General features: G+C 36.9%; 1 protein-coding gene across 1 annotated transcript in view; it reads right to left on the bottom strand.

Annotated features, from left to right (window-relative positions):
- Positions 1–578: 578 nt before the first annotated feature.
- The window catches only part of LOC129699053 (rho GTPase-activating protein 15-like), a 688,053-nt gene continuing 671,766 nt past the window's right edge, over positions 579–16,865 (bottom strand). Inside the window, exon 15 of the mRNA XM_055638666.1 lies at positions 579–4,665. Within this exon, the coding sequence (XP_055494641.1) occupies positions 4,482–4,665 (184 nt within the window). The 3' untranslated portion in view covers positions 579–4,481. The remainder of the gene's footprint in view (positions 4,666–16,865) is intronic.

Here is a 16,865-nt window from a genome sequence, read left to right as displayed (position 1 = left end):
TTCACCACATTTGGAAAGGCGGAGTAATGGAGTAATTTCAAAACTAATCTGCAGAAAAAAACAGAGCATTTTGTCAAACTTGGAACAGGCTTGAGACAATGGAAGCATTAATATCATTCTAAAACAAACAGGATAGTCTTTATACAGAAATTATTTTGGATTCAGGATATGGCCATTTTGTTAGTCATGTGGTTGAGATAATAAGTTAATTTTGGATCTATGATTTCCTTGGATTTATGATTTCCTTACTACCACATATTGTTCTGATTGATACGCATTGGTTGCTATGATTAGTCCATAACTTCATTGTGTGGGAATTATATGAAGTAAAGGGTTAGTGGAAGGCAAGCTGGTAGAAAGCAAGCTAGGAAATATTAATCTTTCTTTATCTACCAGTTCATACATGTGAGTGTTATATTTAGCAAAAACTGAGGAATTGAATGTCCACTCATTTACTGTATATGGGCTATAAATATAATGTGAATCATAAAGTAGAAATAATGGAAATGAAACAGCCTCTGGTTCAAAAGAAAGCAAGAACAAAATAAATCAGATGAGTTGACGTTGTGCAAGAAGCTTAAGCAGTTCCAATTTTATTTTCAATTTCAAAACAGATAACATGGTGGAAAAATGGTAATGCATTTACCTAGCAAAACCAGATAGATACCTGTACAATATTGCTTACAATTGAAGTATACAAAATTGTTGCACAATAGATAGCAATTTGGGAGAAATTTTATTTAGCGTTGTTCCATAAAGGCCAATATCACTTAAAAAAGATGAAATATAATTTGGTCATAGACATATATTTTGGTTGAATAGTCGTTGTTCTCATTTGATGTTAAAACCCGAATAAAATTGGGCTTCAACAACCACTATCAGGTGATATAATTTAGAAAGCTGCATTCCTTTTTCTTCTATAAATTCCCCTTTTCTGAATTGTACAATGATAATTGATCAGAAAACAAATGTTTTCTCTTGTCAGTTTTTCAATACATTCAATGCTGAAGCGATTTAGAAATAGACCTGGAATCTCGATTAAACCCTGTCCTTGCAGTGTTCACATCTTGACACAAACATACAACCATCTGAAAATGGTTTATCTGCGCAGTTGGTTTGTTAGGAACTCAATGAATTACATAGTTGGAGGACGCTTTTTTTTCGTCAATTCCTATCGGTACAACATCATGTGAACGGAATTCGAAAATGGATCTAATTCGGAAAGGCTGATCATCAAAACTGCCCAAAGTTGTTATTGCAATAACTTTCTAAATTTTGCTGATTTCTTGACATATATTTCCATAACATGGAGATAATCCATATATTTCCATAACATGGAGATAACAAAGAGATAATCCTGCTCTTTCATAAAGCAGATACAGAGAAATATTTATACAACATATTTTATGTTTAATTTTTAAGAATACAGGTACTAAATAATAAAAACAAATATTATCAGTATTGCAGTACCAACAGAGTCACAATATATAATAACACACCAGAGGGACCTGGGAATAACCGTGCATATTTCCTTGAAGGTGGAATCTCATATAGACAGGGCGGTAAAGAAAGCTTTTGGTATGCTAGCCTTTATAAATCAGAGCATTGAGTATAGAAGCTGGGATGCAATGTTAAAAATTGCACTAGGCATTGGTGAGACCAAGTCTGGAGTATTGTGTACAATTTTGGTCGCCCAATTATAGGAAGAATGTCAACAAAATAGAGAGAGTACAGAGGAGATTTACTAGAATGTTGCCTGGGTTTCAACAACTAAGTTACAGAGAAAGGTTGAATAAGTTAGGTCTTTATTCTCTGGAGCGCAGAAGGTTAAGGGGGGATGATAGAGGTCTTTAAAATGATGAGAGGGATAGACAGAGTTGATGTGGACAAGCTTTTCCCTTTGAGAATAGGGAAGATTCAAACAAGAGGACATGACTTCAGAATTAAGGGACAGAAGTTTAGGGGTAACATGAGGGGGAACATCTTTACTCAGAGAGTGGTAGAGGTGTGGAATGAGCTTCCAGTGGAAGTGGTGGAGGCAGGTTCGTTGGTATCATTTAAAAATAAATTGGATAGGCATATGGATGAGAAGGGAATGGAGGGTTATGATATGAGTGCAGGCAGGTGGGACTAAAGGGAAAATAATTGTTCAGCACGGACTTGTAGGGCCGAGATGGCCTGTTTCCGTGCTGTAATTGTTATATGGTTATATGGTTATATTTTCTTATTAAGTAAGAGAGAAGACATTTGGAGATTGTATATTGAAGTTATTTTTTCAGCTGCCACTGTGTGTTGACAATTTAGAGACTCAAAGTCAATAGCAAATGTTGGACTTTAATTTTCAGTCTTTTGTGCGGAAGGCACCTTTTTCCAAATTCAGCAAGTCTCTGTATCCAAACCTTGCAGATCAAATACAAGGAGTTGTATTCCGTGTTGTCTCTGGAGAAATCTGGCCTTGCGCGCTGTAAATTCCTGCCAGCAATGCCCCTTCAACGGTTGTGCAAAACTCATTGAGCTTTTTGTTAACTCAATCAATAATCAGTTGAAAGTGATTCATGCATGAGGACTAGATGTTAAGACAACGTTTAGTTCACACCCTACTGGAAGTGGTTTTTGATGAGAAAATTAGCATGGGCTGTGCTTCAGATCTGCCTGGCTCGCACCTTTGAGTCCAGCAAACATGCGTGATCAGTGTTACCAGTTCAAAGCCAAATTTTTGGAGGTGGGTAGAACTTTCTCACCTCAGTGAGGGAGAAAAAAAGCCAACATTTTGTCTTTCAGAAAATAAACTGTCTGGCATGAGGTAAACCTCTGAGTGCGAAAGTCAGCGGAAGTGAAAAAGGAACCTAGCAAACATGAAAAGCAAAATATCAGTAGGAGAAACCCAGTCTTAAAGATAACATGAAATAGCTTTTCTGTTTGTTAGGATAGCTTCACTGCTCAAAGAGAAAAGCAATCTTCCAGTGAATTATTGAATTAACCATTGATCAAACCCAAAGTTGTATCTATGAGTGGGTATAAAAAACAGTTGATTGATGTACAAGTAGCTATAATTGGTTAATTAGAAAGTTATTGCAATATTAACATTTGGCAACTTTGTCATCATTGCCAGCAACCCTCTTCTACTTCATGAGTGCTAATTCTTCATACTTGGCAATAAGTTTTGATAATCTGCAGAAACAAGAACTGCAGATGCTGTTTAATACACAAAAGGGCACAAAGTGCTGGAGTAACTCAGCAGGTGAGGCAGCATCTCCGGAGAACATGGATAGTTGGCGTTTTGCGTCAAAACCCTTCTTCAATCAAATTATTCAATCTCATGGAACAGATCAGACAAAATCCTCAATTGACACATAGTTTATTAATCTGTTGTAATCTGATCCTTCTTCTAGCCTGGGAGTGACCCAGAATGCTACACATTTCAAGGAAAATTAAGTTTGTCAGTGAATGCTGATTTGACTATCTACACCCACATCTATCGAAAGAGCAAAAGACACTTAGTATTTGGTCACAAGCCTTGATTTTTTTAATGGAATAGTTTATGTGATGAAGAGTATGTGATGATTAGTTCGTTGCTTGGTGTGATATTCAGATGGATGAGGAATTGGGATAAATCAAATATCAGATTTAATTACCCAGGAAGCAGGGGTGGGGCTTTGAATAGATGAGTGCAGTGAGAAATCTAAAGCAGAGGCTCAGATTTGGTGGACAAGGGTGGAGGAAAATATAAGAGCAGAGGTGGGCCTATTGATCCCTATGTATGTTCCACCAATCAATCATCGATGATCCGTATCCAAGTCTATGAAGACCTTAAACTATTATATTCCTCATGTTAAAATAAAGCAAGCTCAATTAACTGAGTAAATTGAAGAAGGGTCTCGATCCGAAACGTCACTTATCCCTTCATTCCATAGATGCTGCCTCACCCGCTGAGTTTCCCCAGCATTTTTGACTACCTTAAATTATTTACGAGATAGTTCTTTATGCCTTGCTATAAAGAGATGTCCTTTATCTTTTCTGAAATGTTCCAAAGGGATAAGCGATATTCTCCAGACTATTCCTTTAAAAAAAATAAAGTTAAAAATATGCCCTTTATTTACTCTATTTTAATAATTAAAATTACATTTTGTTGTCTTCTATCACTGACTGTTCAAATAATCATGCAGCTTTGAGTTTGACTGCAATCTGACCAATATTAGCAGAATATTTTAGATTAGAAAAGTAAAGGCACTTTTGTCCAAATAGTTTGTACTGAATCATATAAAAATAAGCAACCATCAATCGGTGATTAGAAACAAAACAAAATAATAAAAGCACAATTCCAGGTAAAATTAATCTGTACAGATTAATATAAATGAAACTGAGGGAAAAAACAAAAAAAATGAGCATGCTAATGTGCTCGCAACCTTGTGCATGCAGCAGGACCACAAATTAACAATGTTTTCACAAACATCATATCTGAGAACAAGAGTACGGCACGCTCACAACCCCTCGGGGTTGAAGATTTCAGCATGCTCGGTAAGTATCAGATCGATTATCTGGTTTTGGTACATCATGTTCACTGCCATATTTGAATTTTCCATTTCAGGCCACATAAGAGTTGGTCCAAATACGATGCCTACACTTTGCGACAACATCAGGTTCACCATTGCCTTTGCTATTATCCTGGAATTTAAAAAAAGAGAAAAGAGAAAAGAGAACCAGTCAGTCAGTTTCATTCCACTAATTAGAACATGAAACATTGAACATAGAAAAGTACTGCACAGGATCAGGCCCTTTGGCCCATAACTTCTGGGCCAAAAATGGTGCCAAGATATACTAATCTTATTTGCCTGAACATGATCCATACATGTCCAGAACCATGTGTCTTTCTAAGAGCTTCTTAACCGCCACTATCGTATCTTAATTGGTTGAACATGGACTAATACAGGTGAACTAATACAATCCTGAAGATGGACTGATTTCTGACTTACTGATATGAATTTGGTCAAAAACAAAATGATTAAAACCTGAATAGATCCCTCTATAGACTTCACTAATCCGTCAATAGGCCATCTCAACAATGTTTTTCAATCTGGGCCAAACACCATCTGTCCTCAGTTTAGTTTTAAAAAAAGGCTGCATTTAAGAGTTGCTATTTGCCTATTCTGTATTCAGTAAACCAATAAAGACAAATAGTGATCAAAGAAATCCCATTTAAGATGTTAGTTTGACACATTTAGTGCACAGAATAGAATATAAAATGTTACTTCCTAACTTGCTTAGTTGCTTCTACAGTGTATGCCACAAAAGATCATTTTTCCCTGTGGCTATCAAGCTGTACAACTCCTCCCCCTTCTGTCATAGGGTAGACTGATTCTCCTTCCCCGTCCACAATCTTTGAACATCCCCAATCCTGGTCTTTTCACTCGTCACTTTAATTTCATGTTCCATGTATCTTGTTGTGTTTCATGACTGTTGGCAGACAAATTTTCCTGCTGGAAACAATAAAGTTCTATCGTATTGTATCGTATGGACTAATATAATCCATATTTGAGTGATATTCCATTGCAAATAAATGTTATAGGTCAGTCTTTTAGCTCCGATTAATTTGAATAAAAAAACATACGGAGGAAATCCGATTATACATAGTGCTATACGTATGTGGAAACAACTAAAACCCACTCTAAAATTGGGTAATACATCCCTTTTTCCCCCGATTGCAAATAACCCTTCTTTTAAACCGTCTGTTCTAGATAGAGGATTTGTTCAATGGAAAACCCATGGAATTAAAACAGTGGGAGACCTTTACCAAAATGGTATTTTTCTCTCATTTCAGGAACTACAACAGAAATACGAGTTACACTCTAATCATTTTTTTAGATATCTGCAACTTAGAGACTATGCAAAACTACAAATGCAAGATTACAGACTTGTACCAGAAACCCTTGACAAATGTTTGAATAGACATCACAACACAAATAAATTAATATCTTATATTTACAATATCCTCTTAAGAGATTAAATATGATTTTTCCAAATATTTTTCCCCCGCTACTGAGTATAAAAATTCAAATGTCTGGGTCCCGTTTTCAGAATCATACTACAAACTAGACGAGCATGGACTAGACGAGTTGGCTCAACCCACAATAACGGAAATAACTGAGACCTTGCATTTGGAAAAAATAAGACACCATGGGATGAATAGTTTACAATATAGGGTAAACCTGAGTTTGGACTGGCTAAATGCTAGACACTCCTTGATTCAATTCAAATATTATACAGACTACATTATTCGAAGGTAAAATTAAATATGATTTTTCCAAATATTTTCCCCTGCTTTGTGATAGATGTCAATTTCAAGAAGCCAACAATGCATACCTATAACTTGTATAAACATTCAAAATGTCTGGGTGGACATTTTAAAAATTATTTCTGAAGTTATCAATATCCAATTGGACCCAGAGGGCCAGACAGCATTTACGGAGAGAGAGGGAGGAGAGAGAGAGAGAGAGAGAGAGATTAGAGCGAGGCAGTTATCATAGACACCAGTTGCTACTACAAACGGGCAGCATTTACGACAAGTCAGAGTCAATTTCTTGACTACAGCCTGATAACTGCAAAAAAGTTAATACTAACATTTTGGAAAAAACCAGCAGCCCCCACAATTAAAATGTGGGTTACGGAAATGACTGAGACCTTGCATTTGGAAAAAATAAGACTTGTCTTAATTGATAAACCATAACTTTTTGTAGATGCTCCATTTCCATTGAATATTTGAAAAGGTAAGAGAGAGAGAGAGAGAGAGAGAGAGAGAGAGAGAGAGAGAGAGAGAGAGAGGAGGCTGGTTCCTTTTGAACACCAGTTGCTTGGAATCAGGGGACAGGCAGTTGAAAGGAGGAACGGGTGGCGTTTTGGAAAGTTTCTGGACTGAATAGTTACATTCAACGTTCACCAATGTGATCTGTCCCCATAATCTATTGTTAGAAGGTGCAACAAACCAAACAACATTTGTCTAAAAAAAAAAAACAGTTTCTCAGCTCTGCGTCTAGGGTGTGTGACAACTTTTTTTGATTAAACATCTCTTTCTTCTTCTCGCACAAATGACTTGCTCTCTCTTTACTTTACTTATCTCTAGACCACGACCACTCCACTCTGGCTTTCGTCAAGTCGCCCCGTTTATCTTTACTCTTAAAAAAAACTGAAGCTATGTAAGAAATCTGTAATTAAATTGTCGCTTATTATTATTTGTACATATGCTTCTAATAAAAATAATTATTAAAAAAAATAATTATAGGTCAGATGGTACAATTTGCTGCATCAATAGCCATCCTAATTTATTGAGGTAGAATTATTGGCAATCAATGACAAATTACAAACAGTAATTTGTTGACTTTCAGGAACTTAGTTGAGACATTTCAAACATGCTTTGCAAAGTCCCGATGCAATGAAAATCTATGACTTTATAAAAAAAGATTTTTGTCAGAAAGTTACATCCAAATCCCATAGTGAGAAGAAAATGAACCAACTTCACTATAAATTGTTAATTTTTTTGTGATATTTTCAAGATAAAAAGCTAACACAAATTATTTACAGATGGGAGAGCACATTGCATTTTACTCAGTTTAGTTTCGAGATACAGCACGGAAACAAGTCCACAGCGGCCAGCAATCCCCGCACATTAACACTATCCTACACACACAAGGGACATTTTACATTTATACCAAGCCAATTAACTGACAAGCCTGTACATCTTTAGAGTGTGGGAGAAAACCAAAGATCTCGGATAAACCCCACGCAGGTCTTGAGGAGAATGTACAAACTCCGTACAGGCAAGCATCCATAATCAGGATCGAACCCAGGTCTCTGGCGCTGTAAGGCAGTAGCTCTACGCTGCGCCACCATGTCACCCCTCTGCTATAGGACACTACGACAAGTCTGAAAGTAAAGCTGTGGAACCAGTTGTGAAATGACTTTTGGAGATCAGCTGATGCCCCACAATCCCATCATAAATTTTATTGTCCTGTTTTGAGCAACAGTGTACGCCTGGAAACTATTGTAAGATATAAAGACATCAATGGTAATCCTAAATAGGAAGGTCCAATAATGTTCTGAAATATCAACAGCAATTCCTGAACAATTCTGGAAGCTAATTAATTTTTGGAGCCCACGCTATCCCTCTGTGTGCCAATTGGTGGCCACCAATCTTTGACAGTAAATAATTTGCTGGCATTGAGGAAAGAGCACGGTATGGAACTGATTTGAATGCTTATGGACCTGGTGAACAATATAATCTTTTCCATCTATTGACAATTGTATTTTTTAAATGTATTAATTCACATGATGCGAATATATCAGCGTTTATTGTCCATCTCTAACTGTCCCCTGACCTGGTTTACCACGTCATTTCAAAGGGCACATCAGTGAGTCAGGAGTTACATGCACCAAGGAAATTCAGCATGTGTTCAATTATTCTAATCAATCTCTTCACTTAATCCAGAGAAAGTGTCCTATCTGGATGCATTACAATGGCTCCAGAACTGCCCTGCCAAATACTGTAAGGAATCGCAGAGAGTTGTGAGCACAGCCCAGTCTATCACACAAACTAGCCTCCGTCCAACTCCACGCTGCCTCAGGAAAGCAGCCACCATAATCAAGGACTACTGACACACCTCCTCTGTTCCATCAGGCAGAATATGAAAAAGCTTGAAAGATGATTCCTCCAGATTAAAGAACAGTTTCTTCCCTACTGTCCCCAAACTCTTGAACAAATCTCGCATATGCCAGGGATGAATTCCTGACCTTCCAATCTTCCTCACTGTTCTTGCACTTTAAAATAAATATTTTCCCTTCCTCTGTACTGGCAACACTATATTCTGCACATAGTTTATTTATTTTTTTGTGCTGCTTAATGTATTTGCATATGGCATGGCTTGCCTGGATAATATACAAAACAAGTTTTTCACTGTTTCTTGGTGTGTGGGACACTAATACACCAATACCAGACAAATAGATCAAATAAGGGGAGCAGAATTTGTTCATTCAAGAATGTTCGTAAACCAATAGTACATGTTTCCAGATATCAGTCCACATTATCACTAAGGTAGCGTGCTCTTAATGATGTCCCAACCTATGATAACCTATCTTGTATGTTTAAATAACCCTAAAGAAGAGAATAGATTTGGCATCTCAATAGATTTTAGACTGTTTATTGTATATAACATAGATTAGCTCAGTTCTTTTTAAACACAAGATATATTTTAGTCATAAACTTAAAAGAATGTCTATATTAAAAATTTTAACATGTGGAAAATTGGTAGTTTTTAGTTTCAGTTGTGGATTGGCTGATCTTACTTAGATTCTATACATTTGTTTACATCAATCCGCAACTGTAATCAAGATGTTCAAGGAAAATTTCTTGGAGTGTACACATCTAATGAAGTACCTTGAGTGAAGTCACATAAAATTAAGTGCAAGTGAGTAAATACATCACATACTGTCCATGTCCAACTGAATAATACCATTGAGATCATGGGTATCAATTTGGATGACTAGGAACAATTATTGACCAGTAGACAAAGGGAGCACCATTATTTTCAAATATTGGCAGGGTAACATTAGGATTTTAATTGGCAGATGGAATCTAATGATTAAAGGACAATACCATGTCGCTCAGTGCTGCATTGAAATAGCAGGTTGCATTATATATTGAACAAAATGGTTGGATTTGAACCCACAAGTTTTTGATCCTGAGGCGACAGTGTTATCAACTGAGCCAAGTTGCCACTTTTTAGTGCCATAAAGTACTGCATGTCTCGAGCAATCATTACAATAACTCGATTTATAAATGCACATCTGGTGGCAACTACCATTAATGGTTCAAGCTCTCTTCAAATAAAATTCTGCTGCAGAAAATTGTTTTCTTCCTGCAGCGACATGAAGCAATGTTAAAGGAGACTTAACACCTCACTCATGAGTGCTTTGCAGGTTTTCATCCTGCAAGGTGCTGCTATGAAATAGTAACTATTATATTGGTGATTCGTGCTTTAGCTGACAGTATTTTTGCTGGGTTGCATATTTTTTATGTCTTTCCTTAAAACTGAAATAATACAACCAATTTGTACCAAGGAAGATTTCCAGGCAATGTTAAAAATTAAAAGATTGTCAAAAACAATTTAACTGATGAGTCTCTCAATAATCATATTATATATGATCCATTCTTTTGATAATGCTGCCATTATTCACCACTGTATGTTTTATTATATTGTTGTTTTTTTTTTTAATGCAAGTTTTTCTTGTTGCACCACGCTACAGACTGTACAAAACTGGTGCTCTGTTCATTGTGTCAATAAGCTGTTCTGATCTGAACACCTTTATCTTAAGTTAATTTTACTCAAAGAACAGACAGTGGCATTCGTGCATTTATTGACTGCAGGTCACCTCCTGAGGTTGAGGCTCTTAATCAATTTTTTCAGAGGATGGCAAACTAAGGCTTTTTGAGAATGTGACAGAAACATCTCCACGTTAGGTAGGAACTATGGGACAGACGGGAAAATAAAAGAAAACAGCTTTTTTAAGATTGTCTGCATTTCTGCACATCAAACAGGCTGAGGTTATTAGTCCTTATTATGCATATTAAGTAAGCCCATTAATTACAACACCAGGGAAATGTTCATTGCTATGTGAATGCCTCCTGATGGGTACTGATACTTGGAACTTTCAGATGTGGCCCCATCTGGCTTTGTATGAACCAGCCTGGGCATATGAAAGATCACAAAAACTGGCGAGATACTCCTTTATTTAAATTATTGCCTTTATTACAAAGATGTGGTTGTAATGTAAGACAAAAAATTTTGTTTGTAAAGTTAGATATCCTTGTACCTGACTGGATTTTTACGTGTAAAATTGCTCTTGGGCACCAAAGACAGTCAAAGTAATGTTAATTAATGAGTGAGCAATCTCAGGTTAGTTCCTGGTGGGTTTCAGTCCATGGCACAAAGCTGCCTATATTTCAGTACTAATTGGCACTAAATTGGCAGCCTCACTGAATGAGGCCTCAAGGATGATTAGTACAAATACCACATTAAAACACATGGAGGCTAAGTTGGAAAGCCACGGAAAATGGTCAAAGTACACCAAACACATGCTGCCTGCTCCTTTGCATACATTCTACATTGATGAAGTTCACTATTTATTCAGACGGTGATTCTTTTCTCTTAATGAATGTGAGCTTGGTCATATAAGCCTGATGGAAGACATATGAGCTTCAAAAGAATAGATGACACTTCAGATTATTATTGGACTGATCAACCTGTTTCTGATCATCATTTACTGTTATGTGCTCACACCTTTCAGTAAGATTGGACCAATGTAAACACGCCTCAGGTGCACACTCATATTGTAGGTATCACTCTGCAACTCTAAGGTAGTCCAATGTCTAAACAAATCCAAGTTTCTCACCACAAGTGCTCTTTCATAATTAATTACATGTTTTGCTGAGCAATACTTTTAATCTATGAATTGGAGCTAATGATAAATGTGGGTGCAAAATGCAAAAAATAAACTTATTTTTTCAATTCTCTTGCATTTTAATGAACAGAAAAACATTTTTTGTGCTTAACTGCTTTTTGATCTCAACAGCTCTATGCATAAAAATTATTTCCTGATCAGTAATGCTAAACTCCCGATACAATAGACTGCATTTATACTCTGCATCTGGGGGAACTGAATATTGAATTCAGTTGCATCTAAATAGCACATTTAGCACTAATGATCATTTTCAAAGTGAGTAACTATTACAATAGTCTAGAATACACTGATACAGGATTTCTTATATCGGTACACTGAGAACATATATTTTTAATTATTTATGATTTGATACCGTAAGAGTTTCAAGTATAATATCAAGTATTTAAGTGGGTCAAATTAGCTGGACAATCTACTTGAGTGATCAGAGCTACTTGGCAAATATAGACATTGTCAGATTTTTTTTTTAATGTTCTGCTTGAATTGTAGGTCACTTTCATGATGGTGTTCTGGCAAACATTATTGGTTCATTTTCTTCCAGGACCACTCTCACCTTCTCAATTGAAGGCAAATCTACTTAAATGGGAGGATTAAATAAAGCATCGGAAAAGGCATATCCTTTCTCAAAAGGAATCCATAAGGTTATGCATTAGTTGAGGACACTGTAACAAACATTTATGATAAGAAAACAAAACATTAATAAAGAAAACACGTTTGCTATTTTGACTTATAAACAAGACTGAAGTGGACCAGATGTGCTTTTTAAAGAATAGAATAACAAGCTGTTGTTAGCTGCACAAAATGTTCCATGTGGCATTTATTGGCAAGTGATAATGAAAACAAGACTTCAGAACTCTGAGAACAATAAAACAAAACTTGAATCAAATACAATGGATAAAATAACCTTCAGCATCAGTTTAGAAGGTGCTTCGATGGCAGAAATGGAGAATGAGAGTTGAGCTTCTAAACATGCTGCCTAAACGCTAAGCACTTTATTGCCATTCAGTGACCACATTGAGCAAGCCGAGTGTTACTAATTAAGATTAATTTTCAGTATATGGGTTTACTGCTTATAGAATTGAATGGTCAGGCTCATTGAAAGAAAGCCGGTTGAATGTACCATTTTGTCTCTTTTTCAAGTCACATAAAACTTTCCTACAGTGTAGACCTTGTGATTTGCTATATTTGACTGAAGTGTAATTCGGCTGTTCTGCTTGTGGGACATGGTGTTGTGAAAATAAATGCAGGGACCTATTGCACTTTTCATTGCTGGATGTCAGTAATGCTGGAGGAGGAAAGAGTTAACGCGAATCTTTGATTTTATTAACACTTCATTTATGTTTGGTTGCTCCTCAATAATGCAGCACTGTACTTCCATTTGTGGTGTTGCAGTTATTGAGGATGGCAAAGGAGAATGTTAAATACTTTGGGGAGATTCATGTCCACTAAGTTAGCCCTACTAATGTCACCAGTACTTTTCTTTTTAACAAAATGCAACTTTTCTCACATGCTTGGAGTTTATAAAAGCACAATTTTTAAGGAATGAATTCCATTGACCCCCACAGTGACAGTCCATGGAAAGTGACATGGTGACACAGTGACAGAGCTACTGCCTAACCGAGCCAGCGACCTGGGTTCAATCCTGGTGCTGTCTGTGTGGAGGTTGCATGTTCTCCTTGCGATCTTGTGGCTTTCCTCCAGGTGCTCCAATTTTCATCCAACATTCCAAAGAAGTGTGGGTTTTTAGGTTAATTGGCCTCCGTAAAATTGCCCCAGATGTGTAGGAAGAGGATGAGAAAGTGAGATGACATAGAATTAGTGTGAACAGGTGACCAATTGTCCATGTGGTCTTGGTGGGCCATAGGACCTGTTTCTATTCTGTATTGTAATAAGTAAAGTAAAGATATGGATTACAAGATACGTTGCATATGTGGTGTAAGTTGAAAACTAGTGGTTTTATCTTATTCAGTGACATAATTTTTATTAGTTCTTATTATGTTAAAGATTATCTACATTCATTTTGCATTGGGGAAGTTTCTGAATCGGATACGCCTCTACTTCATTAGAAAGCTTAGGAAGATTGGCATTTTCCCTACAACTCTCACCAACTTCTACAGATGCACCACAGAAACCATTTTATCACAATGCATCACACCTTGGTTTGGCAAAAAGCTCCATCCATGACAGCAAGATATGGACCAGCCCAGACCATCACACACACTAATCACCCTTCTATTGACTTCATTTATACTTCACGCTGCATTGGCAAGGTCAGCAGCATAATCAAGGACGAGTCGCACCTTGGCCACTCCCTCTGCTCCCCTCTCCCATCAGGCAAAAGATATAGAAGTGTGAAAATGCACACCACCAGATTCAGGGACAGTTTCTTCCCAGCTGTTATCAGGCAACTGAATCATCCAATTACAACCAGAGCAGTATTGTTGACCCTTGGGCTATTCTTGTTTGGACTTTGCTGGCTTTACATTGCACTAAATGTTATTCCTTTATCATGTAAGCCACTTGGCTCAATTGTAATCATGTTTTGTCATTCTGCTGACTGATTAGCACGCAATAAAAGCTTTTCACTGTACCTACCGTGACAATAAACTAAATTGAAATGAAAGCTTGGGTTGCAAAAGAAATACATGAAAATGTATTAATTTCCCCCAACAATTCCAAAAGTTTCATGGGTAGTGGCTGTCTTCTGTCACCATTCTTGATCGTGTCCGTATCTGGTTATTGTTGTCTGCAGGATGTTTCGACGTGAGGTCATCACAGATCTATGTCCTCACTTTCACATGGGAGCCTTGGGCCTATGTTTGAAAGTAGGCACCCACGATGATTTTACCTCTTTCCTTAAATAGGAAATTTTGTGGACAAAGATGTCAGCAGACAAGCTGATTTTATTTTTCATTATGTTTAATGGCATGGTGCAGCTAGACAGATTGGAGATGTTTAGGCAATTCTTTTGTCACACAAAACACTTGCATAAATGATTGGGGGTGGCACAGTGGCACAGTGATAGAATTGCTGCCTTACAGTGCCAAAGACCCAGGTTCAATCCTGATTATGTATAGTGTTTTTTACGTTCTCCCTGTGACCATGTGGGTCTTCACCGAGTGCTCCGGTTTTCTCGCCCACTCCAAAGACATACAGATTTGTAGGTTAATTCGGTAAAATTGTAAATTGTCCCTCGTATGTAGGATAGTGTTAGTGTATGGGGTGATCGCTGGTCAGCGTGGACTTCATGGGCCAAAGGGTCTGTTTCCATGTGGTATCTCTAAAGTCGAAAGGCTGATTCCTTGTTTTTGATATAACTATTCTCCGCTTTTGCATTTTTTCTTCTGGATTAAGGACCCATTTTAATTGAGGTTGGAGTTACTGCAGTTTCTGTTCCTTCTTTTCTTTATATAGACTCTGCTCTCTGACGATATAGACTTTGCTGATCTTTACACCGTTTCCTGCAACACATATGCTTCAGGTCATTGACTTATGTTACATTATCAATTGCTACACTAATTTTCAATTTATTTCTGGAGACGTAAGCATCAGTATCAAGGTTGACATTATTTGCCCCAAGATATTTGCCCTTGAATTGGTAGTGGTGAGTCAGCTTCTTGAACCGCAGTAGTCCTGTGGAAAGTGCTCTCACTATGTTTTTGCATTGGGAATTCCAGCTTTTCCCGAAAAAAATAAATCTGATCGCACGTATCATGCTACTTTCTGGTTCACATTTTTGCAATCATCAACACGTGTGGCTGATGACCTTATAAAGAGGAAATTGCAACAATGGTGAGGCAATGTTAACAACTTGGCTTCACCACTTAGTACAACTGCAGTATCCTTGAAGGGTGTAGTAATGTATTGTTTGGCATTGCACAAAGAAATGGAATCCAATTGGATATTTGATAAATATTAAGCAGCATGTTTTAATAACTAGCAGTCCTTCAGAGTTAAAACAGGAATGAGAAATAAACTTACTGATGCTTCAGTATGCATTTAAATAAAAATGTAACGAAAATAAAACTTGCACAAATCAACTAGATTACATTACTGGCATGCTTTAACATTGGAATGAGATAGATATACAAGACAGAAACAAAATAATTTGTCAAAGATAAAATATGTAGAGAGTTCAGTAATAAACTGTATATGAATCCCAAATAAAACATGCCAAATTAAACACAAACAGGATGCTGCTTCTTAAAAAATTATGGCTTAATAGCACTAAGCAAGAATTCATCTTTACAGAAGAAGGCTTTGTACACCCATTAGTCTTTTGGCAACAGACAGAAAAGTAATATAAATTTAATAACATAAAAGAAGTGGAAAGGAAATGCCAAAGCTATTCCTTGTCAAGCACAACTGGAAAGAGCAGTGATCCATCAATTTAAGATTATTACAGAGACAATCTATAATCCTAGGCTAAAGATGCTGGAACGTACAAGCATGGACTCTGGTTCCTTGCTATGTGTAATATTTTCCAAAGGCCAGTTGAAAAAGTGTTGCAATTTCAACGAAGCCATTACACACATAAGTCATGTGGTCATTTTTTTTACCAAATCAAAACCCTGCTGTTGGATTAAAGGCTGCTGCTTTCCGATGTGCATCATTATTTGGTGAGATGGGTACTTTGTTATTACTAGTCTACATGTTAGGCAAAAATGATTTCCTGTTGAGAGGCAGCAATCTCCCCCAACTGCAAACTCTGTTTGAACATAATGCTATGTACATCAGTGTACCTTCTAATCAGTTGCAAAAGTATTGCAATTACATTTTGATTAAAAACTAGAGAACACCAAGAATATATATTTACATACAGTTTCTTGTGTAAACGAGCTTCACAGTAAGAGGAAATAGTGGAAATATAAACATTTCTATGGTGCCTGATTGTGTCCTCAAGTATTTTATAGCAAACAATTTATTTTTGAGGTAAAAGGCACAATCCTGCAGATGTATTTGGTAGCTACTTTATGCACAGAAAGGCGACATGATGAAAGAAATGAGTGGATGTTCAGGTAATTTGCTTTTGGTGACTTTATTTGGGAGCTGTATGTTCATTAGAACATAAGGATAATTCATTCATAGTCACCAATGGGTGTTAAAGGATTTTTTATTTCTCAAAGATAAAATGGTAGTTAATTAGTCACTAAATTATTTCTGGTGCAGGTGAGTGACATAAGAATCAGAGTGATGGGCTTGTGAAAAACCATAGGCTGACAGGCCACAGAGAAAGGCACATAGAATTTCTGGCATGGTCTGATGGGATGAAATGAATCCTGTGTTATGATACTTGAGTGTCAATGTCAGCAATGGTTTAACATTGCATCCCGCTGATGCCAACTTCCCAGTATAAGATT

The sequence above is a fragment of the Leucoraja erinacea genome, chromosome 7, assembly GCF_028641065.1.
Source record: "Leucoraja erinacea ecotype New England chromosome 7, Leri_hhj_1, whole genome shotgun sequence".
NCBI classification, from domain to species: Eukaryota; Metazoa; Chordata; class Chondrichthyes; order Rajiformes; family Rajidae; genus Leucoraja; species Leucoraja erinaceus.
The sequence above is the reverse complement of the archived record's forward strand: the minus strand, read 5'-3'. Positions and strand labels throughout refer to the sequence as shown.